Source organism: Cetorhinus maximus, unplaced genomic scaffold, assembly GCF_964194155.1.
Source record: "Cetorhinus maximus unplaced genomic scaffold, sCetMax3.hap1.1 HAP1_SCAFFOLD_254, whole genome shotgun sequence".
NCBI lineage: Eukaryota > Metazoa > Chordata > Chondrichthyes > Lamniformes > Cetorhinidae > Cetorhinus > Cetorhinus maximus.
Genome location: NW_027596215.1, coordinates 267165 through 290869, shown reverse-complemented (window position 1 = coordinate 290869; position 23705 = coordinate 267165). Strand labels below are relative to the sequence as shown.

The 23705-nt window shown below is 46.4% G+C and overlaps 2 protein-coding genes across 3 annotated transcripts in view; both read left to right on the top strand.

Moving 5' to 3' along the window:
* Positions 1-22428, top strand: part of LOC144673081 (uncharacterized) — a 27279-nt gene extending 4851 nt beyond the window's left edge. The window contains exons 2-6 of one of the 2 annotated variants that reach the window (XM_078535080.1): positions 8286-8381; positions 12168-12334; positions 18265-18437; positions 18543-18608; positions 22091-22428. In XM_078535080.1, coding sequence (XP_078391206.1) covers positions 8318-8381; positions 12168-12334; positions 18265-18411 — 378 coding nt within the window. In that variant the 5' untranslated portion in view covers positions 8286-8317 and the 3' untranslated portion in view covers positions 18412-18437; positions 18543-18608; positions 22091-22428. The remainder of the gene's footprint in view (positions 1-8285; positions 8382-12167; positions 12335-18264; positions 18438-18542; positions 18609-22090) is intronic. The other variant, XM_078535081.1, reaches the window with a different exon arrangement.
* The window catches only part of LOC144673084 (NACHT, LRR and PYD domains-containing protein 3-like), a 37167-nt gene continuing 34366 nt past the window's right edge, over positions 20905-23705 (top strand). The window contains exons 1-2 of the mRNA XM_078535082.1: positions 20905-20911; positions 22091-23705. Coding sequence (XP_078391208.1) covers positions 20905-20911; positions 22091-23705 — 1622 coding nt within the window. The remainder of the gene's footprint in view (positions 20912-22090) is intronic.

The following is a 23705-nucleotide window of genomic DNA, read 5'->3' as shown; positions in this document are numbered from 1 at the left end:
TTATCTAAACACTACTTAAATGGTGTGAGGGTTCCTGTCTCTACCACCCCCTCAGGGAGTGTGTTCCAGATTCCAACCACCCTCTGGGTGAAAAAAAAATTCCTCAAATCCCCTCTAAACCTCCTGCACCACACGTTAAATTGATGCCCCCTCGTTATTGACAACTCTGCTAAGGGGAAAAGTTTCTTCCTATCTACCCTATCTACACCCCTCATAATTTTGTATACCTCTATCAGGACCCCCCTCAACCTTCTCTGCTCTAAGGAAAACAACGCTAGCTTATCCAGTCTCTCTCCAAAGCTGAAATGCTGCAGCCCAGGCAACACCCTGGTGAATCTTGTCTGCACCCTCTCTAGTGCAATCACATCCTTCCTATGGCAACCAGAAGTGCACACAGTAATCCAGCTGTGGTCTAACTAGCGTTTTACACAGCTCCAACATTACCGCCCTCTTCTTATATTCTATGGCTCGGCTAATAAAGGCAAGTATTCCATATGCCTTCTAATCCCCCTTATCTACCTGTGCTGCTACCTTCAGGGATCTTTGGACATGTACACCAAGGTCCCTCTGATCCTCTGTACTTCCCAGGCTCCTACCATTCATTGTGTATTCCTTTGCCATGTTAGTGCTCCCAAAATGCATCACCTCACACTTCTGAGGATTAAATTCCATTTGCCACTGCTCTGCCCGTCTTACCAGCCCACCTATATCTCACTATTACAGGACTTTCCTCCTCACTATGTACAACACCACCAATTTTCGCGTCATCTTCAAACTTACTGATCATACTTCCTATATTCATGTCTAAATCATTAATGTACAGAACAGACAGCAAGGGTCCCATAACTGATCCCTGCAGTACATCACTCGTTACAGGATTCCAATTGCAAAAACAGCCTTTGACCCTGACACTCTGCCTCCTGGCACTAACCAATTTCGGATCCAATTTGCCAAATTGCCCTGGATCCAATGGACTCTTACTTTCTTGCCCATTCTCCCATCTGGAGCCTTGTCAAAAACCTTACTTAAGTCCACGTTGACTACATCAACTTCACTACCCTCATCTACAAAACTAGTCACCTCCTCGAAAAATTCAAACAAATTTGTTAGACATGATCTCCCCCTGACAAAGCCATACTGACTATCCCAAATTAATCCCTGCCCCTGCGAGTGGAAATTAATCCTGTACCTCATATTTTTTTCCCAATAGTTTCCCTACCACTGATGTTAGACTCACTGCCCTGTCATCACCTGGTTTATCCATACTAGGCTTCTTGAATAATGGTGCCAAATTCGCTGTCCTCTAGTCCCCTGGAGCCTCTCTTGTAGCCAGAGAGGATTTGAAAATTAGTGCCAGAGCCCCTGCAATCTCCTGCCTTGCCTCACAAAGCAGCCATGGGTACATCTCACCTGGGCCTGGGAATGTATCTACTTTTAAGCTTGCTAAAACCACTAATACCTTTTTCTTCAAAGTTAATTTCTTCAAGCATATCACAGTGCCCTTCCCTGATTTCTACACCTACAATGTCCTTCTCCATAGTGAACAAGGCTGAAAAGTAATCGTTCAAAACCTCACTCTCTGGCTCCACGCAGATTGCCACTTTGGCCCCAAGTGGGCTCTATTCTTCCCCTGGTTATCCTCTTGCCCTTAATATATTTATAAAATGCCTTCGGATTTTCCTTTATCTTGTCTGCCCGTGTTTTATCATGTCCCTGTTTTGCTCTCCTAAGTACTTAATTACTCCTGCGCCCCACCCCACACCCACCCACACTTTCTTTACTCCTCGAGGGCTTCTGTTGTTTTCAGCCCTCTGTATCTGACAAAAGCCACCTTTGTAAACTTATTCAATGTGCTATATCCCTTTGACATGCAGGTTTCTTGGACTTGTTGGTCCTACCCTTCACCTTCAGGGGAACATGTTGGCCCTGAACTCTCACTATTGCCTTTTTGAATGACTCCCAATGCTCTGATGTGGATTTTCATACAAGTAGCTGCTCCCACTCCACTTTGGCCGGATCCTGACTTATTGTATTGAAACTGGCCTTCACCCAGTTCAGTAACTTTCTTTCCAGCCCATCTTTGTCCTTTTCCATAACTACCTTAAATTTTCAGAGTTGTGGTCACTGTCGCTGAAATACTCCCCCACTGACACTTCTCCCACTTGCCCGGCTTCATTCCCTGAGATTAGGGCCAGGACTACCCCTTCTCTTGTAGGACTTTCTACATGCTGGCTCAAAAAGCTCTCCTGGATGCACTTTAAGAATTCCACCATTCACATCATGACCAGCCCAGTTAGTACTGGGGAATTTGAAATCCCCTACTATTATTAACCTATTACTTTTACACTTCACTGAGATTTCCCTACATATCTGCTCCTCTCTCTCCCCCTGAATGTTTGGAGGCCGAAAGTACACTCCCAGCAAAGAGATTGCCCCCCCTTTTTGTTTTTTAAGTTCTACCCATATGGCTTCAGTTGAGGAGTCTTCTATGATATCATCCAACTTTACTGCAGCAATTGACCCTTGATCAATAGGGCAGTGGCACCTCCTCTTTTACACCCTGGGATGTTTGTCCTGTTCCAGTTCATGAGCAACTCTCCAACTTGTACAGGCCCCAACTTCGCCAGAAACAGACCCAATAATTCCGGAAACTAAAGCTCTCCCTCCTGTACCATCTCTTCAGCCACGCATTCATCCTTTCTGTCTCCTATTCCTATACTCACTAGCACAAAGTTCATGGTCTGAAGTTGTTGTGCTTAATGTTCCTTCAAAAGGCCGTAAATTACCCAATCAAAAGATGAGGTGCCGTTCCTCCGCTTTGCCTTGGGCTTCACTGGAGCATTGCAGGAGCCATGGACGGACATGTGGGCATGGGAGCAAGGTGATGTGTTGAATTGGCAAGCAACAGGAAGGTCTGGGTCATGCTTGCAGACTGAGTGAAGGTGTTCTGCAAATGGATCCCCCAGTCTGCGTTTAGTCTCACCAATATAGAGGAGACTGCTTTGGGATCAGCGAATACAGTCGGCAAAATTGAAGGAGGTGAAAGTGAAGCGCCCTTTCTCCTGAAAGGAGTGTTTGGGGCCTTGGATCATCAGAACGGAAGCAGTAAATGACGAGGTGTTGCACCATCTGCAATTGCATGGGAAGGTGCCATTGAAAGGCGATGAGGATTTGGGGGGTGATGGAGGAGTGGACCAGAGTGTCTCAGAGGGAATATTCCCTATGGAATGCTGACAGGGGGTGAGGAAAAGATTTGTTTTGTGGTGGCCTCATGTTGGAGATAACAAAAATAGTGGGGGATGATCCTTTGAATATGGATCCTGGTGGGGTGAAAAGTGAGGACACGTGGGACCCTATCAGGGTTCTGGGAGACAGGGGAAGGGGTGAAGACAGAAATATGGCAAACAGTTCCTCTGACATGTCCTCCTCCTTCCTTAACTGAGGTTTTCCACCCACGGTGGTTGACAGGGCCCTCAACAGTGTCTGGCCCATCTCCCTCGCATCCGCCCTCACACCTTCTCCTCCCTCCCAGAAACATGATATTGTCCCCTTTGTACTCACTTATCACCGCACCAGCCTGTGCATTCAAAGGATCATCCTCCGCCATTTCCACCAACTCCAGCATGATGGCACCACCAAACACATCTTCCCTTCACCCCCCCTGACGGTATTCCGCAGGGATCGTTCCCTCCGGGACACCCTGGTCCACTCCTCCATCACCCCCTACACCTCAACCCCCTCCCACGGCACCTTCCCATGCAACGCAGAAGGTGCAACACCTGCCCCTTTACTTCCCCTCTCCTCATTGTCCAAGGGCCCAAACACTCCTTTCAAGTGAAGCAGCATTTCACTTGCACTTCCCTCAATTTAGTCTACTGCATTCGTTGCTCCAAATGCAGTTTCCTCTATATTGGAGAGACCAAACGCAGACAGGGTGACCGCTTTGCAGAACATCTTCGGTCTATCCGCAAACATGACCCAGACCACCATGTAGCTTGCGATTTCAACACTCCACCCTGCTCTCATGCCCACATGTCTGTGCTTGGCCTGTTGCATTGTTCCAGTGAAGCCCAACGCAAACTGGAGGAACAGCAACTCATCTTCCGACTCGGCACTTTACAGCCTTCTGAACTGAATATTGAGTTGAACAATTTTAGATGATGAACTCTCTCCTCCATCCCCACCCCGTTTCCGATCCCCCCTTTTCCAATAATTTACATATATTTTTCTTTTCCCACCTATTTCCATTATTTTTAAATGTATTTCCATCCATTGTTTTATCTCTATATTTTAGCCTATTTCGATCCCTTCCCCCCACCCCACCCCCACTAGGGCTACCTGTACCTCGCTCGTCCTGCTTTCTACCCTTAATGTCACCATTTGCACATTCCTTAGCTAATGTCACCACCGTCAACACGTCTTTGGTCCTTTTGTCTGTGACATCTTTTGGCAATCTCCACCAATCACTGGCCCTCTATCCAGCTCTACCTGTCCCACCCCCCACACTCCTCCCCCTTAAAGCAGCTTATATTTCACCTCTTTTCTATTTTCCTTAGTTCTGATGAAGAGTCAATCGGACTCGAAAAGTTAACTGTGTTCCTCTCCGCAGATGCTGCCAGACCAGCTGAGTTTTTCCAGGTATTTTTGTTTTTGTTCTCTTGTGCTGTAATCTTTCTATGTTGCTAGCAAGGATGATAAGGGGGAATCTGTAGATGTGGTGCACTGGATTTCCAAAAGGCATTTGATAAGGTGCCACATTAAAGGTTACAGCACCAAATAGGAGCTCATGATGGAGGGGGTAACACAATAACATGGTAGAGGATTGGTTCGTTAACAAGATGCAGGGAGTCAGAATAAGTGGTTCAATTTTTGGCTGGCAAGTTGCAACTAGTGGAGTGCCACAGGGATCAGTGCTGGGGCCTTAACTATATCCAGTTTATATCAATAACTTGGATGAAGGAACCGAATGCATGGTAGCTTAAGTTTGCTGATGACACAAAAATAGGTAGGAAAATAAGTTGTTAAGAGAACATCAGAGTTTACGAAGGGGTTTAGATAGGTTAAGTGAATGGGCAAAAATTTGGCAGATGGCGTACAATATAGAAAAAAAATGAACTTGTCCATTTTGGCAGGAAGAATAGAAAAGCAGCATATTATTTAAATTAAGAGAGATTGCAGAGCTCTGTGTACAGAGGGATTTGAGTGCACTGGGAGATGAATCACTAAAGATTAGCATGTTAGTTCAGCCAGTGATTAGAAAGGCAAATGGAATGAAGATAGGACAAAGCTGGGTCAGTAGGGGGTTGCGGGGCAGGGTCAGTGGGGGGTGCGGGGCTGGGTCAGTGAGGGGTGCGGGGCTGGTTCAGTGGGGGGGTGCGGGGCTGGGTCAGTGGGAGGTGCGGGGCTGGGTCAGTGGGGGGTGCGGGGCTGGGTCAGTGGGTGGTGCGGGGCTGGGTCAGTGGGGGGTGCGGGGCTGGGTCAGTGGGGGGTGCGGGGCTGGGTCAATGGGAGGCGGGTGGGGGCTGGGTCAGTGGGAGGCGGGTGCGGGGCTGGTTCAGTAGGGGGTGCGGGGCTGGTTCAGTGGGGGGTGCAGGGCTGGGTCAGTGGGGGGTGCGGGGCTGGGTCAATGGGGGGTGCGGGGCTGGGACAGTGGGGGGTGAGGGGCTGAGTCAGTGGGGGGTGCGGGGCTGGATCAGTGGGGGGTGCGGGGCTGGCTCAGTGGGGGTTGCGGGGCTGGGACAGTGGGGGTATGCGGGGCTGTGTCAGTGCGGTGTGTGGGGCTGGGTCAGTGGGGGGTACGGGTCTGGGTCAGTGGGGGGAGCGGGGCTGGGTCTGGGGGGTGCGGGGCTGGGTCTGGGGGGTGCGGGGCTTGGTCAGTGGGGGGTGCGGGGCTGGGTCAGTGGGGGGTGCTGGGCTGGGTCACTGGGGGGGTGCAGGGCTTGGTCAGTGGGGGGTGCGGGGCTGTGTCAGTGGGGGGTGCGGGGCTGGGTCAGTGGGGGGCTGCGGTGCTGGGTCAGTGGGAGGTGCGGGGCTGGGTCAGTGGGGGGTGCGGGGCTGGGTCAGTGGGTGGTGCGGGGCTGGGTCAGTGCGGGGTGCGGGGCTGGGTCAGTGGGTGGTGCGGGGCTGCGTCAGTGGGGGGTGCGGGGCTGGTTCAGTGGTGGGTGCAGGGCTGGGTCAGTGGAGGGTGCGGGGCTGGGTCAATGGGGGGTGCGGGGCTGGTCAGTGGGGGGCGCGGGGCTGGGTCATTGGGGGGTGCGGTGCTGGGTCAGTGGGGCGTGCTGGTCTGTGTCAGTGGGGGGTGCGGGGCTGGGTCATTGTGGGTTGCGGGGCTGGGTCAGTGGGGGGTGAGGGGCTGAGTCAGTGGGGGGTGCGGGGCTGGGTCAGTGGGGGGTGCGGGGCTGGGTCAGTGGGAGGCGGGTGCGGGTCTGGGTCAGTGGGGGGGTGCGGGGCTGGGTCAGTGGGGTGTGCGGTGCTGGGTCAGTGGGTGGTGCGGGGCTGGGTCAGTGGGTGGTGCGGGGCTGGGTCAGTGGGGCGAGCGGGGCTGGGTCTGGGGGGTGCGGGACTGCGTCAGTGGGGGGTGCGGGGCTGGGTCAGTGGGGGGTGCGGGGCTGGGTCAGTTGGGGGTGCCGGGCTGGGTCACTGGGGGGGTGCGGGTCTTGGTCAGTAGGGGGTGCGGGTCTGGGTCAGTGGGGGGTGCGGGGCTGGGTCAGTGGGGGGTGCGGGGCTGGGTCAGTGGGGGGTGCGGGGCTGAGTCAGTGGGGGTTGCGGGGCTGGGTCAGTCGGGGGTGTGCGGCTGGGTCATTGGGGGGTGCGGGGCTGGGTCAGTGGGGGTTTCAGGGTTGGTTCAGTGGGGAGTGGGTGTAATGTGGGTTAAACAGCTGACAACTAAATTTTACATTGTCTCAAACTTCTTTACAAATTAACGTGGAGAATAATTTAAATTGTAATTTGGAGAAAAGACTGATCCGAGACTGAATCATTTTTATTCTTCGACAGTGGAGAAATGATAGGACACTGGCTGATATTTTGATTGGGCACAAGGGTATGGGCAGACATTCAGTGAGACATACAAGTGGAGAAAATGCAACAAATTGCATTTGTATAGCAACTTTCATTAACAAAACATCCCTTGCTGTTTAACAAAAGCAGTGCAGTTCTTTTTGAAAATGCTACCGAGATACTGAAGGAGTACCAGAGCAGGTGACCAAAAAATTTGGTCAGAGAGTTAGTGTTTTTAAGGAGAATTTGAAAGGAGGAGAGAAAAGTAACAGAGGCTGAGAGGCTAAGGAAGGGAATTCCAGAGCTCAGAACTTGGCGCCAGTTTTGGACGATTATCATCCGCATGTGAAACATGTCAGACTTGGAGAGATGGAGGGCAGAGATGTCGATAGCTTCCAGAGCTGTTCGAGGTTACATAGATAGGACGAGAGGGGCCATGGAGAAATTTGAAATGCTAGGTTGGGGATTTTAAAATGAGATGTTGTGAGACTAGGAGCCAGCGTGGACCAGTAGGCACAGATGATGAGTAAAAGAGACTTGTTTAGAGTCAGGATACAGGAAGCAGTGATGAAGTAGAGCTGGGTGTCCTCAGCTTACATGTGGAACCAGGTTGCCAAGGGACAGCGTATTGATGAGAAATAGAAGAGGGCTAACGAGACATCACTGGGAGACTCCAGAGATAATGGTGTGGGAGTGGGAAGAGATTCTTTGGCTGCAATTTAATAGATAAGATTTGATCTGGGAACTTTTGCCGCATTTTCACCCAGCTGGGTGACAGCAGAGAGGAGTTGGAGAAGGATGATGTGGTCAACCATGTCAAAGGCTGTAGACAGGTCGGGAAGGATGAAAATGCTTCATTTCTTACTGTCAGAGCCAGGAAGGGTGTTATTTGTGACTTCAATAAGAGCCGTTTTGATCCTGTGGAATGGTTGCACCTTGATTGGAGGGATTCAAACATGGAATTCCATGAAAGATTGGCATGTAGTTTGGAGATAATAACATGTTCAAGGACTTTGAGAGGGAAAAGGAGACTGGAGGACAGTTGTTTGCAAGGACAAAGGGGTCAAGCATGGGTTTTTTGAGGAGAAGGATGAGAGCAGGTCGCACATTGTCTAGCAGCCAAAAAATCTACCATCTGTATCACCGTGACATTTGTGAGATTGTAAAATCTCTAACGGTATCCTGCAAATAAATGTTGTGCGTCGCCTCACTGTTTGAAGCTGCCAATGTTCTTCTGATTTTAATATATCCATCTAATCCTTGTATTCGTCTAACATTTATTACAGAACATCCTAATCTGGGAACATCTGTCAGCACCATGGCTGAAGGTCCAAACGAGACAGAATATCCAACAACTACAAAAAGAATGAGAATGGGCACAGGTATGTTCATAAAATACTTCAGAATAAAATTTCTGTGTTAACAGATTGACCATATCTTGTGCAAGACCTGCGGCTCAGACAGGAAGAGGGAACAGGACAGAAACCGAGTAGAAGGACTTAAATGAGTGACCCTCTAAAGGGACATCACAGTCACAGGTTGAGGGAGCCCCTGAGTTCTGGAACTGTTGAGTAGATACCTGGCATTGGTGCCATGTGTGGTCAAATGCTGCCATGATGGCAGGGACAGTCACCTCATCTCAGATCTAGAATCAATAGGCTGCTTACAGAAGAGGGTTCCCTTGTATTGAAGTTTTTATTACAGTCTCACTCCTGAAAGGTCTGGCTCCAATCTTTTTTACTAAACTCCCTAGTCATAGAGACATGGGGAGAATTCTACACCAAGGCAGTGCAGTGACCCGCACCACCTCCCTGGATTAAAATTAAGCTGCACCAAGCTCCATGTGACTGGGAGTGTCCGAGCCAAATTAACAGCCATAGGGCCATTAATTGGCTCAGAACAAGACTTAAGCTGCTATCAGAAAGGATGTCCCACCTCCGAAGGCTACCTCGTACCAAGTAGCATTCATGCCATACAAGTGCCAAGCAATGATGATCTACAACAAGATAGAATATAACCATCTCCACTTGACATTTAATGGCATCACCATCATTGAATCGCCCGCTCTCAACATCCTGGGGGTTACCATTGGCCAGTAACTGAACTGGATTCGCCATATAAATACTGTAGCTACAAGAGCATGTCAGAAGCTGGGAATTATGAGGAGAGTAACTCACTCCTGACTCCTCAAAGTCTGCCCACCATCTGCAAAGCACAACTTAGGAGTGCAATGGAATATTCTCCCCTTGCCTAGATGTCTACAGCTCTAACAACACTCAAAAATCTACACCATCCAGAACAAAGAGCCCACTTGATCGGCATCCCATCCACCACTTAAAACATTTTTAAAAATTAATTCATGGGTTGTGGGCTTCACTGGATAGGCCAGCATTTATTGCCCATCCTGAGTTCTAAATTGCCCTTGAGATGATGGTGGTTAGCTCCCGCCTTGAACTGCTGCAGTCTGTATGGCGCAGGTATATCCACAGTGCTGTTATGGAGGGAGTTCCAGCAACAGTGAAGGAATGGTGACATATTTTCAAGCCAAGATACTGAGTGGCTTAGAGGAGAACTTCCAGATGGTGGAGTTCCCATCTATTGCTGCCCTTGCCTTCTGAGATGGTAGCGTCTGTGGGTGGAAAGGTGCTGTCTAAGCAGCCTTGGTGAGTTCCTGCAGTGCATCTTGGTAGATCGTACACACTATTGCCACTGTGTCGGTGGTGGAGGGAGTGAATGTTTGTGGATGGGGTGCCAATCAACTGGGTTGCTTTGTTCCGGATGCTGTCAAACTTCATGAGTATTCATGGAGCTGCACTCATCCAGGCAAGTGGAGAGTATTCTATCACACTGCTGACTTGTGCCTTGTAGATGGTGGACAGGCTTTGGGGAGTCAGGAGTTGAGTTACTCACTGCAGCATTCCTAGCCTCTGACCTGCTCTTCTAGCCACAGTATTTATGTGGCTAGTTCAGTTCACTTTCTGGTCAATTGTAACCCCCAGGATATTGATGGTGGAGAATTCAGCAATAGCAATGGCATTGAATGTCAAGGGGCGATGGTTAGATTCTCTCTTGTTGGAGATGCTCATTGTCTGATAGTTGTGTGGCACAAATATTAATTGCCACTTGTCAGCCCAAGCCTGGATATCACCCAGGCCTTGCTGCATGTGGACATGGACTGCTTCAGTATCTGAGGAGTTGTGAATGATGCTGAACATTGTGCAATCATCAGTGAACATCTCCACTTCAGACCTTATGATGGAATGAATGTCATTGCTGAAGCAGCTGGAGATGGTTGGGCCTAGGACACTACCCTGAGGAACTCCTGCAGTGATGTCCTGGAACTGAGATGATTGACCTCCAACAACCACATCCATCTATATTTGTGCTTGGTCTGACTCCAACCACTGGAGAGTTTTCCTACTGATTCCCATTGACTACAGTTTTGCTAAGGTTCCCTGATGCCACACCCAGTCAAATGCTGCATTGATGTCAAGGGCAGTCACTTTCGTCCCACCTCTGGAGATCAGCTCTTTTGTCCATGTTTGAAACAAGGCTGTAATGAGGTAAGGAGCTGAGTGACCCTGGCGGAACCCAAATGAGTGTCAGTGAGCAGGTTATTGCTGAGCAATTGCCGCTTGAAAGCACTGTTGCTGACTCCTTCCTTCACTTTACTGATGGTCGCGAGTAGACTGATGGGTAATTGGCCGGGTTGGATTTGTCCTGCTTTTTGTGTACAGGACATAACTGGGCAATTTTTCACATTGTAGGGGCAGATGCCAGTATTGTAGCTGCACTGAAACAGCTTGGCTAGGGGCACGGCAAGTTCTGGAGCACAAGTCTTCAATACTGTTGCTGGAATATTGTCAGGGCCCATAGCCTTTGCAGTATCTGGTGCCTGCATCTGCTTCTTTATCACGTGGAGTGAATTGAATTGGCTGAAGTCTGGCATCTGTGATGTTGGGGGCATCTGGAGGAGGCCGAGATGGATCATCCACTGGGCACTTCTGGCTGAAGATTGTAGCAAATGCTTCAGCCTTATCTTTTGCACTGATGTACTGGACTCCCCCATCATTGAGGATGGGGATATTTGTGGAGCCGCCTCCTCCAGTGAGTAGTTTAATTGTCCGCCATCATTCATGACTGGACATGGTAGGATTGCAGAGATTAGATGTGATGCAATGGTTGCGGAATCTCTTAGCTCTGTCTGTTACTTGCTGCTTATGCTGTTTGGCACACAGGTAGTCCTGTGTTATAGCTTCACCAGGTTGACACCTCATTTTTAGGTATGCCAGATGCTGCTCCAGGTGTGCCCTCCTGCACTTTTCATTGAACCAGGATTAATCCCCTGGCTTGGTGGTAATGGTGGAGTGTGGGAAATACCGGGCCACGAGGTTATAGATTGTGGCTGAGTACAGTTCTGCTGCTGCTGATCGCTCACAGCACCTCATGGTTGCCCTGCCTTGAGTTTCTAGATCTGTTTGAAATCTATCCCAATTAGCACGATGATGGAGGGTATCCTCAATGTGAAGCCATTAGCTCCTTCCATCACTTATGCACAGTGGCAGCAGTGTGTAGTGTCTACAAGATGCACCGTAGCATCTTACCAAGGCTCCTTTGACTCTACCTTCCAAATCCATGACCTTTGCCACCAAGAAGAACAAATGCAACAGATGCATGGGAACACCAGAACCTGCAAGTTCCTCTCCAGGCTACACACTATCCTGATCTTGAACAAAATCACTGTTCCTTTACTGTCACTGTGTCAAAATGCTGGTACTCCCTTCCCAGAAGCGCTGTGGGCATACAGGCACCAGATATATTGCAGTGATTCAAGAAGGTGTCTCACCACCTCCTTCTCTGGGGCAATTTGGGATAGACAACAAACGCTGGCCTTGCCAACGACTCCCACATCCAGCAAACAATAAAGACAATTGCTGGGTTTAAATTTGAGATTGATAGCTTTTTGTTAACCATGGGTATGAAGGGATTTGGGGCAAGGTTAGGAATTAGGTCACAAATCAGCTATGCTATCACTTAATGTTTCTGGATTTTCACACTTTGTTTGATAATGTGGCTCACAGGAGTATTCAGTCGCTTCCTGTAAAGGAAGTAGAACAACGTGGCTAGAAATTCAATGATGTTTTTTTTTCTCCATTTTGTGTTCACAGATCCAAACCCCAGAATCACTGAGTTCTTGACAAAGTGGGATGATTTCCAGCTGTTCCAGTTGACAAAGTTTTACTGGGACAGACTAGAACAGGCGATTGAAGAAGGGGTGGATGGAGTCAGCTCATTGTTAACATACGAGAAGATTTTCAATGGAAAAGAACATCGGGTAAGTGGGAGGGTTGCAATGAGTTTGGGTTATTTAAACATTACAGAACTTGCAGAATGTAAGGATGATAGAAGACCAAGATCTATCTAGATCATCTTCTAACACCCGGGCAGTCACATGCTGATAATGGTGATAAATCAACCTCCAATAATTAGCCTACAACAGAACCAAGCATGAGGTGAGGAAAGCCTCAGAGCTTTGGGAACCGTAGACCCAAAGTGATCTGTTTCTTCCAAGCATACAACACTTACCACATACAGATACAGCAGCATTGTGGTTATGTTACTGAATTAACAAACTTGTAGCCTGGACTCATACTGCAGAGACCTGAACTTAGATCTCACTGTGACAGTTTGTGAATTTGATCTAAGGTAATTAGATAATATTGAATTGTCGTCAAAAGCCATCTGGGTGGCTCATGTCCTTTAGGGAAGGAAACCTGCTGTCCTTACTCATCCTGACCTGTATATGACTCCAGACACCCAGCAACATGGCTGACTCTTCACTGCCCTCTGAAATGGTCTAGATCAACATGCAACACAGCTATGAAAAGGTGTAATAAGAGCTCTCAGCATTGGATTCAGTCACAGCTCAGTCGACCATGCAAAGTCCCCACTAACATTGAAGGACTTGTAACAAATGTGACTAATAAAACAACAGCCTGACATAAGAATAATCCTGTCAATATGACCATCAAACAACATCCCAGACTCTTCTGCTACCAATCCTGGGTATGCCCTTTCCCACTAGATGGATCCACCAGAGATGGCAGCCTAGGGGTATACAGTAACCAGGGAGAGTCCTCAATATAGACTCAGAACCCCAGGAAATCTCTTGGCATGGGGCCAAAGATAGACAACAAAACCACCTGCTGATTATTGCCCTCCTTCAGTTGATGAATATGGACTCCTCCAGGTTAATTAGAAAAAGCAGGGGCAGAGAATTCACTATAGGTGGGGACTTAATTTCTCCCATCAAGAATGGCTCGGTAGCAACACTAATGACAGTGCTTTCTGAGTCCTGAAAGACATATCTGCCAGACTGGGCTTGCAGCAGTTGGCCAGAGGACCAACAGGAGGTGAAACCTTATTTGTCCTCACCCATCTACCTATTGCAGATGCATCTGTCTATGACACGACAGGAGTGACCACCGCACTGTTCTCGTAGGAAATGAAGTACTGTCTTCAAATTGAAGACACCTCTCATTGTGTTGTGCGATAGTATCACCGTGCTAAATGTGATGGATACACAATAGATCTACTGTCTCTAAACTCACTATCCACAAAGCGCTGTGGGCCATCAGCTGCAGAATTGTGGTAAGGTATATCCATCACTCCACCATTTCAATCAAACCAGGGGCTCAACCCTGGTTCAATTAATGTGTAGGAGAGCATTGCAGGATCAGCATCAGGGGTATATAAACATGAGATGCCAACCTGATGAGGCCACAACACATCACCATAACATATATACTTCACATCTGTCTTCACCCAAGAGAATGAGGATGAAGGTATCGAACTCGGGGATAGAGACTGCAAGGTTCTTGAGCAAATTGATATCGGGAGTGACAAGGTATTGGAGGTGTTGGCAGGCTTAAGGGTGGACAAATCTCCAGGTCCGGATGATGTGTGTCCCAGACTGCTGAGGGAGGCAAGGGAGGAGATCGCAGGGGCTCTGACTCAAATTTTTAATTCCTCTCTGGCCACGGGGGAGGTTCCAGAGGACTGCAGAACAGCTAATATGGTTCTGCTATTTAAGAAGTGTTATAGAGAGAAGCCAGGGAACTACGGGCCAGTGAGTCTCACGTCAGTGGTAGGGAAACTATTGGAGAAAATTCTGAAGGAGAGAATCTATCTCCACTTGGAGAGGCAAGGTTTAATCAGGGATAATCAGCATGGCTTTGTCAGAGGGAGGTCATGCCTAACAAATTTAATTTAATTTTTTGAGGAGGTGACCAGGTGTGTAGATGAGGGTAGTGTAGTTGATGTAGTTTATATGGATTTCAGCAAAGCCTTTGACAAGGTCCCACATGGGAGACTTATAAAGAAGGTAAATGCACATGGGAGACAGGGTAATTTGACGAGGTGGATTCAAAATTGGCTTAGTTGTAGGAGACAGAGTGTGATGACAGAAGGATGTTTTAGTGACTGGAAGCCTGTGTCCAGTGGTGTACCACAGGGATCTGTGCTGGGTCCCCTATTATTCATCATTTATAAAAAATGACATAGATGACAATGTGGGTAGGACTAGTGACTTTGCGGATGATACAAAGATTGGCCGGGTGGTTAACAGTGATGTTGAGTGTCTTGGGCTTCAGGAAGATATAGACGGGATGGTCAAATCCACAGATAAGTGGCAGATGGAATTTAACCCTGTAAAGTGTGAGGTGATATACTTTGGAAGGAGTAATTTGACAAGGAAGTATTCAATGAACGGCATGACACTAGGAAGTTCTGATGAACAAAGGGACCTTGGCATGTGTGTCCATAGATCTCTGAAGGAGGATGAGCATGTTAGTGGGGTGGTGATGAAGGCATATGGGACACTTGCCTTTATCAATCAAGGCATAGATTACAAAAGTAGGGAGGTCCTGTTGGAGTTGTATAGAACCTTGGTGAGGCCACAGCTGGAGTACTATGTGCAGTTCTGGTCGCCACATTATAGGAAGGATGTGATTACACTGGAGGGGGTGCAGAGGAGATTCACCAGGATGTTGCCTGGGATGAAAAATTTAAGTTATGAAGAGAGGTTGGATATACTTGGGTGGTTTTCGTTGGAGCATAGAAGACCTGAGGGGTGACCTGATTGAGGTGTACAAGATTATGAGGGGCATGGACAGAATAGATAGGGAGCAACTGTTCCCCTTAGTTGAAGGGTCAGTTACGAGGGGACATAAGTTCAAGGTGAGGGGCAGGAGGTTTAAGGGGATGTGAGGAAAAACGTTTTTACCCAGAGGGTGGTGAAGGTCTGGAATGCGCTGCCTGGGAGGGTGGTGGAGGTGGGTTGCCTCACATCCTTTAAAATGTACCTGGATGAGCACTTGGCACATCATAAATTCAAAGTTATGGGCTGGTAAATGGGATTAGGTAGGTAGGCAGGTGTTTCTCACGTTTCGTTTTTGACTCGATGGGCTGAAGGGCCTTTTCTGCACTCTGTGATCCTGTGATATTCAGAAGCAAGTGATCCCACAACCATCAGTGCATATAGCTTTGCATTCCTGCCAGACCAGTAATATTGTGGTGAACAGCTAAACAACTAACTGGTGGAGAAGATTCCACAAACATTCACATAATCAATGAAGGGGAGCCCAGCACGAATGCAAAAGATAAAACTGAAGCTTTTGCAACTATCTTCAGTCCGAAGTGTTTACTGGATGATTCATCGACTAGGTTCTGGTTCCTATCAGCACTGAAACAAGTCTTCAGCCAATTTAAACCCCTCCACATGATGATAAGGAGCAACCGAGCTCACTGGATACAAGGTCCCCAATAATATCCCGGCTGTAATACTGGAGATTAGTGCTCCCGGACTTGCCGCAATTCTAGTCAAGTTGTCTCAGTGCAACACTGGCATCTCCCTGACAATGTGTAACATTTCACGGGAATATCCTATCCATGAAAAGCAGGACAAATCTGAGCCAGCAATTGCAATTCCATCAGCCTTCTCTCAGTCATTAGCAAAACAATGGAAGGTATCATCGACCGTGATTTGAACTGGCCCTTACTCAGCAATAACCTGCTCACCAATACTCAGTTTGGGTTCTGCCAGGACCACTCTGTTCCAGACCTCATCGCAGCTTTGGCTCAAACATGGCCAAAAGAATTCCAGAGGAAAGGTGATGGTGCTTTCCCTTCACATCCAGGCAGCACTTGAGCTAATGTGGCATCATGGTGTCCTCACAAATTGAAGTCAATGGGAAACAGCAATCATATTACTTCTCAATCTCTTTTTCCAGTGAGGACACGCCCAGTTTACACAATAGATCCTCGCCCAACCCCTCCATCCTCTCAAACGTTCTAGTTGTTCTCTTCAGTAGCTCTCATAACCTTGTTGTACTGAGGCAGTCAGGACTATACACAGTATTCTAAGTATGGTCACACCAATGTTTTTAGGAAGTTGCAAATTACCTCACACTTTTGGCTCAATATTGCCCTCTTAATAAACCCCAACGCCTAATTTGCTTTCCATGCTGCCACTGAGAATTGTTCCCATATTAGATAACGGAATCACCAAATCTTACAGAATAGAAATGGAAAGATGGATAGAACTGCAAATATTGTGAATCTGACACAATGATATGAAACTGAAAACACCCAGCAGATCCATCATTATCTGTAAAAGGATAGGGGACTGATTCAGGTTTATCTCTATGAATAAAAAGAAAGAGTTTGATGAGGCTGGGAAAAGGAGAGAACAGGGAGGGTATAGTGGGAAAGCCTTCACCATCCCCTTCTCTAGGGTCATTAAGAATTAGTAACAAATGCTGACTTAGCCAGTGATGCCCACATCTCGTCAAAGAATATTTTAAAACTCCAGTCCCTTTTTCTCGCTCTGACAGTCACCCTTCATGGGTGAACATCAGGTAATTGAGTTCATTCACTGTGTAATTTCCTGCCTCTATGCCCTTGGTGTGGAACGTAACTCCCTTTTCCTACTGTTAGACATTGGAAAAATTGACCCCATTGTCTGCTTTCCCAGCCACAAACTCCATCTTCTCACCACTTGATTGGATTTCTCCCCCTGGTCACTGACTAAAGCTTAGCCAGGCTATCTGGGATTTCAGTGTCCAGCTTCAAGCTGAGCTCAATTTGCTGCAAACTTGCCAGCACAAAAATGTCCTATTTCTCTCCACATAACACTGCAAGTCTCTACCCCTATCTCAACACTTCTCCTCAACCTTCATCCATGGATTTGGAACAGTTGAGTGTGGAGGTAACCAAGGTAACCTTGCAACCTCTGGAATGTTAAGCTACTCAGATTCTGCTGCCTTTACCCTGAACCACTCCAGGTCCCAGATATCACTTGTGTGCTCACAAACCTATCATATCTCCCAGTACTCAGATGCCTTCAATTTAAAATTCCCATTCTTCTGTTTAAATAACTTAATGACCTTGACCCTTTCGATCCTTGTAGGCTGCTCGAGTCCTGAAACCTGCCATTGGAATTCTCCATTGCTGTGACTCTGGCTTTATGAGCAGCCTCTCCTTCACACCACCAAAGTGTTCAGTTATCTTGGGTCCCACTCCCTCTCAAAACCTATCCACTTCTCACTCCTTACCAAGTTTTCATACTCGAAGCAAATTTACAAAAATATCAAGCTTCTGAACTTTCAGTTACTGAGGGGGAAATTGATCGGATTGATTGGATTTTGCACCATTATTATTGGTCGATTCTCCTGACAGATAAATCAGCAGTACTGGTTCGGTTCAGTCAATGGTGATTTCTCTGCCAGTTTTCATTTTAAGATTCCCATTCTTCTGTGAAAATAACTTAATGACCAGAATTGTCTCTTCCCCTCCACCAGAGATCTGATTTGCTGCTATGTTCTTGCTGAGTAAATGAGAAACTGTAGCAGTAAGAAGTCAGTGTGAGGAAACAAGTGGATCATATTGTCAATCAATAATTTGACAAAGAAAACTCATCACACTGATCACATTAAAATACTGCAGATTGTCAATGATTCCTCCCTCCCCCCAAAATGTATTTCAGACTTCTGGCTTAGTTTATTCACATTTATTTGCTGTTAATGACTGAATTGAGATGAAGATGATTTTTAGTGAATGTTCATTATGTATCAGTTCTCAGCCCAGTGACTGTTTATTGGGCTCAAAACAATTGGAAATGCCATCACTGAGCAGATCCTTTCCTTCTCATTCTCAGTGTTTATCTTTCACTCTGATCCTCAATATATTCATTATTATTCTTTGCAGAAAGTCTCCGAGCTCACGGATAAGGGAAACCGGGCGGAGAGTTCCAATCTTCTCCTAAGTCTGGTGATGGAGAAAGGCTCTCGGGCCCGAAGGGTGATGTGGGAATCCTTTGTTGATAGTGCATCATGGGGTCCCAAAGTTGGATAAAATAATAAAAGAAATACAGGAACTTGGTACGGTAAAATCACACAGTGAATTCAATTTCAGATTCAAGCATTGCAGATTTTGCAATAACTTTACACAGATCTGATTTCATGACAGTTAATTGCTTTAAACAGGTTCTGATCCATTTGATTACATGAACATTGGAAGAGGCTTATCTGAAGTACCCAGTCACCTGAAAGGTAAGAGATAAAATGGACATTTAAAATCATTTCACTTTTTTTTATTCATTCACGGGATGTGGGTTTCGCTGCCAGGGCCAGCATTTATTGTCCATCCCTAGTTGCCCTTGAGATGGTGGTGGTGACCTGCCTTCTTGAGCCACTGCAGTCCATGTGGTGTAGGTACGCCCACAGTGCTGTTTGAAGGGAGTTCTAGGATTTTGACCCAGCGACAGTGAAGGTATGGCGATATATTTCCAAGTCAGGGTGTTGAGCGACTTGGGTGGTGGTGTTCCCATCTATCTGTTGCCTTGGTCCTCATAGGAGGTAGTGGTCGTGGGTTTGGAAGATGCTGTCTAAGGAGACTTGGTGAGTTTCGCAGTGCACCTTGTAGATGGTACACACCGCTGCTACTGTGCGTCAGTGGTGGAGGGAGTGAATGTTTGTGGATGTGGTGCCAATCAAGCAGACTGCTTTGTCCTGGACGGTGTCCAGCTTCTTGAGTGTTGTGGGAGCTGCACTCATCCAGGCAAGTGGGGAGTATTCCATCACACTCCTGACTTGTGCCTTGCAGATGGTGGACAGCTTTGGGGAGTCAGGAGGTGAGTTACTTATTGCACGATTCTTAGCCTCTGACCTGCTCTTGTAGCCACAGTATTTTTGTGGCTAGTCCAGTTCAGTTCCTGGTCAATGGTAACCCCCGAGGATGTTGGTAGTGGGGGGATTCAATGACGGTAACACCATTGAACATCAAGGGCCGATGGTTGGATTCTCTCCAGTAGGAGCTGGTGATTGCCTGACACTTGTGCGGCGTGAATGTTACTTGCTACTTGTTAGCCATGCCCTCCTGCACTCTTCATTGAACCCCTGGCTTGATGGTATTTGTAGAGTGGGGGAGACGCTGGGCCATGAGGTTACAGATTGTGTTTGAGTACAATTCTGCTCGTATTCTTCTCTGACCTCCTCAGTTCATCGAATCCAATTCAGGAAATCGCGTTGTCCAGTTGTTAGCTATAAGCCAGTTACTTTCTACATCATGCGATCTCTGTCCAAGTCATGAACTGGTCCAGCTCTCTCTTCAGAGTCAGCACCCACCATAGCAACTGGAAACTCTTTCCAAAGGTTCTCTGTTCTCCGGGCAGAGAAAAGAAACACTGAACATGCTGTTTATTCCTACACTTACATAGTTTAAACTAGTCCTCCCCAATTTGATAAACTAGCATCATCTATCAATAGGGACTCTATCCAGGCATTCATGTATTTACAAGGCCTCTGTAAATTAGCTGCTTGAAATTAAACAAATTAATATCCTTCAGCCTGTCTGAGTAGCTGAGCTTCTCTAAGCTAGGAATCATTCCTGCAGCTCTCCTTTGGAACTTTTCCAATGACACTATATTATCTAACACGTAGGGGTAAACAAAACTGTGCATACTATTGAGATGTGGTCTGACCAGGAACCTGTACAGGCAATGTGATAGCCCTTGTTTAACACTGATTGGTTCCTTCAATATAAACTCAATACATTGTTAGCTTTAACTACAGTTTTTCTGCACTGATCATGAAACTTCAGTGATCTGTACACAGTAGCACCAAGATCTTTTTTATCTCACCCTGTCTCAGTATTGTTCCCTGCAAGTGATGTTGTATTCAATATTGGCCCAATCAATATGTATGAGGTACAGTTATCTGAATGGAACACTGTTTGCCAATGTGTGTCCACAGTTGTAGCACATCTAATCGTTGTATTGGATTTGATCGCCCTCTACTATCTTAATCTTCAAATCGATGTTTTTGTCATCTGAAAACGTATATATTGCACGCCTAGCACCCTACTACTTGTGCTCCTGATTCATATTTCACCCTTGTCCAGCTCATGAATACAGATTGTCAAAGTCATGGGTGTAGGACCAACCCTCGGGAGAGATCACTTGTCACATATTTTCCAATTAAATTTGAGGTTCGGGATTGAAGAGATTTCCTAATCCAGAGCTTCAAATTTCAACTCACACTCCATCAAATGAAGTAACCTAGTGTGAGGATGTTTATCGAAGGCTTTATGAAAGTCTAGAGAGACAACGTTCACCAGATTTCTCCCATGCCCCATCCTAGTGACTTCCTCAATAAACTCCTCCAAATTTGTTGGACACAAGCTAATTTTTTTGAAGTTGTGTTGTGAATTTCTAATGGTCTCTTCCCTTTCCCAGTGATCAAAAAGAACATTCCTTATTATCCCTTCCACTATTTGTCCCTTTTTAAATGGTATGGATAATGTTAATGAAATTTGAAACATTATATTTTTATTATTTCATGGAACAGGATGAGAGGTCAGAAAGTCTTTGATGCGAAATGAGAATATCTACAGATATTCACACAACAGAACATTAATGTGGAGAAATGTGAGGAAAAGGGAATATTCAGGGTGACTGGGAATCTACTGACCCATTTCCTCATGGCGGTGAAAGAGAGCACACTATTCTACTCAGAGAATAATCCTACAAATCACGGGTTGTGTTTTTAACACAATGTAATAATTACAATAAATATATTTTCAATTTCCCAAAACTACATTGTGGGAAACTAGAAGGAAAACTAATTATTTGTAAACAGTTCAAATGAACTGTGAATGTTCCTGCTGTAATGTTACATGGAGTGAAGTAGGTAGTTGTTCTATTTCAAGTTCTGATCATTAAGATGACAGGACTATTATAAAAACACAATCAATGTATGCATGTGTAAAACTCCTGAAAAATTGTTAGCGATTTCTGAAACGCAGGACAACAGGAAAAGGATTATTCTTTTTGAGTTCTCTGTCCGAAGGCAGGTCCGACTCACAGCTAAACCATGGTAGGGCAAGGAGGCAGGTCCAAGATCCACCCCAGCTGGAATGGAATCGAACCCCATGCTGTTGGCACCAACCTGATCCATGCTGGCCGCCCAGAAAACTGAGCCAATCGGCCCTAATATCTCAGATAACCTGCCCACAGCCTGACAGAATACCAGAAGGAATCTTGCTCTCCAAGTGCACAGTGATATCAAAGATAACTTACTGAAGGAAGGTTATAATAACAGTGGGACTCCTGAACAATTACAGTCACTCCCTCTCCCACTCCTATCCAATGTTCTATTTACCATTGCTGCAGAAGATTGGCTTCGCTGAGGATTTCATAAACTGATTGACAAGAACATCTACCACCATATAACCAGGGCCTTTGTGGATTTGTAATGAGGTGTCCAGAGTAAAGGCAGGTCAGAGAGTGTTAACCATCAGAGAGAAAATATCATCTTTATAAAATCTCCATGTTCAGTAAATATTAGAATCAAGTGACGACTTTAAATTTTTCTTGGTCATTGCTCACTTTCAAGCGAGGTTTCCAATAATTGAGCTTTAATTCCAGCAGAAACTTTGATTGAAACCGTAAAATGAATCAAGCTATTCAGCAAAATCATATTGAGAAGCCTTTTATGTTATTACAACTAACATTTACTGTCTACTTTAATTGAAGGTGTTGAACAGAAACACAAGGAGATCCTCCGGGTACAAACTGAAACATTGAGAGTGAACATTATCCTAATAAAGGAGAAGGTTAAGATTTTCCAGCTGATTGATCGATACGCTGAGCTAACGATCATTTCTAATGTTCGAGATCGGACACTTGTAGAACATGAACTGTTGGCAAGAGGCCGGGACCATGAAGGGTGGAGAAAGAAAGATCTCCGGAGAGAACTGGAAAAAATCCGAACTGATCAATTGTTCCAGAGCAGTTTTTCCCTGAGAAAATCCAAATCTGGGAGTTCAGCAGCAGTGAGTGGAGTCCCAGGGATCGGAAAAACAACAATGGTACAAAAGATGCTTTATCATTGGTCCACTGGGAAAATATACCCAGACTTTCAATTTGTTTTCAGTTTTAAACTCCGGGATTTGAACACCATTAACTGCAGAATAAACCTGAGGAATCTGTTACTGTTTTTCTATCCTTACTTTGGGAATGTTCTGGGAGAGCTCTGGAAGAACCCAGAGGGATTGCTGTTTATATTCGATGGTTTGGATGAATTCAAGGACAGGATTGATTTTGCTGACAATCGGAGAAATACAGAACCTCAGTTCATGTGTACAGATCCTGAATGCAGGTGTAAAGTGTCCGACATTCTGTACAGTTTAATACAGCACAAGCTGCTCCCAGGATGTTCAGTGCTAGTGACCAGCCACCCCTCTGCATTGCATTTATTGGAAAAGGCTGAGATTAGTGTCTGGGCTGAAATCCTGGGATTTGTTGGTGTTGAACGGAAGGAATATTTCAACAAGCTTTTTGAAGATCAGGCAGTGGCAGCAGCTGTTTTCAAACACGTGGAGGAGAACGAGATCCTGTACACCATGTGCTACAACCCTTCCTACTGCTGGATCCTCGGTCTGTCACTGGGCCCCTTCTTTACACAAAGAGACAGGAAACAGCAGCAAGTTCCCAAGACCATCACCCAGCTATATTCCTATTATATTTACAACATTCTGAAAAACCATGGCCGAGAGATTGAAAGCCCCCGTGATGTGTTCCTGAAGCTTGGTGAGATGGCCTTCACAGGAGTCTCTGAGAAGAAGATTGTGTATAGAAATGGAGATTTGATCAAGTACAATCTCCAACCTTCCCAGTTCCTGCCTGGGTTCCTGATGGAACTTTTGGAGAGAGATGATTCTGTCCAGAGTGTGGTTTACACGTTCCCACACCTCACCATCCAAGAGTTTGTAGCTGCACTCGCTCAATTCCTGACTCCCGATCCCAAGGACATCCAGAAAGTCCTCAGTGAAGTGTACAGTGAGGAAGATGGGAGATTTGAGATATTTCTCCGTTTTGTTGCTGGTCTCTCCTCCCCACAGTCAGCTCGGCCCCTGGAGGAGTTTCTGAGTCCATTTCTTCATCAAACAACCTGTCGAGTGATTGACTGGGTGAAGGAGAATGTTCACGGTCAGCTTCAAAATGGAGGGACTAAAATTGTTAAAAGGAACCTTCTGAATACGTTCCACTACCTGTTTGAGTCTCAGAATAAAGCACTGGCTCAGGCCACAGAGGGATCTGTTGGAACACTTGTATTTAGTGGATTGCGAATGACCCGATTGACTGTGCG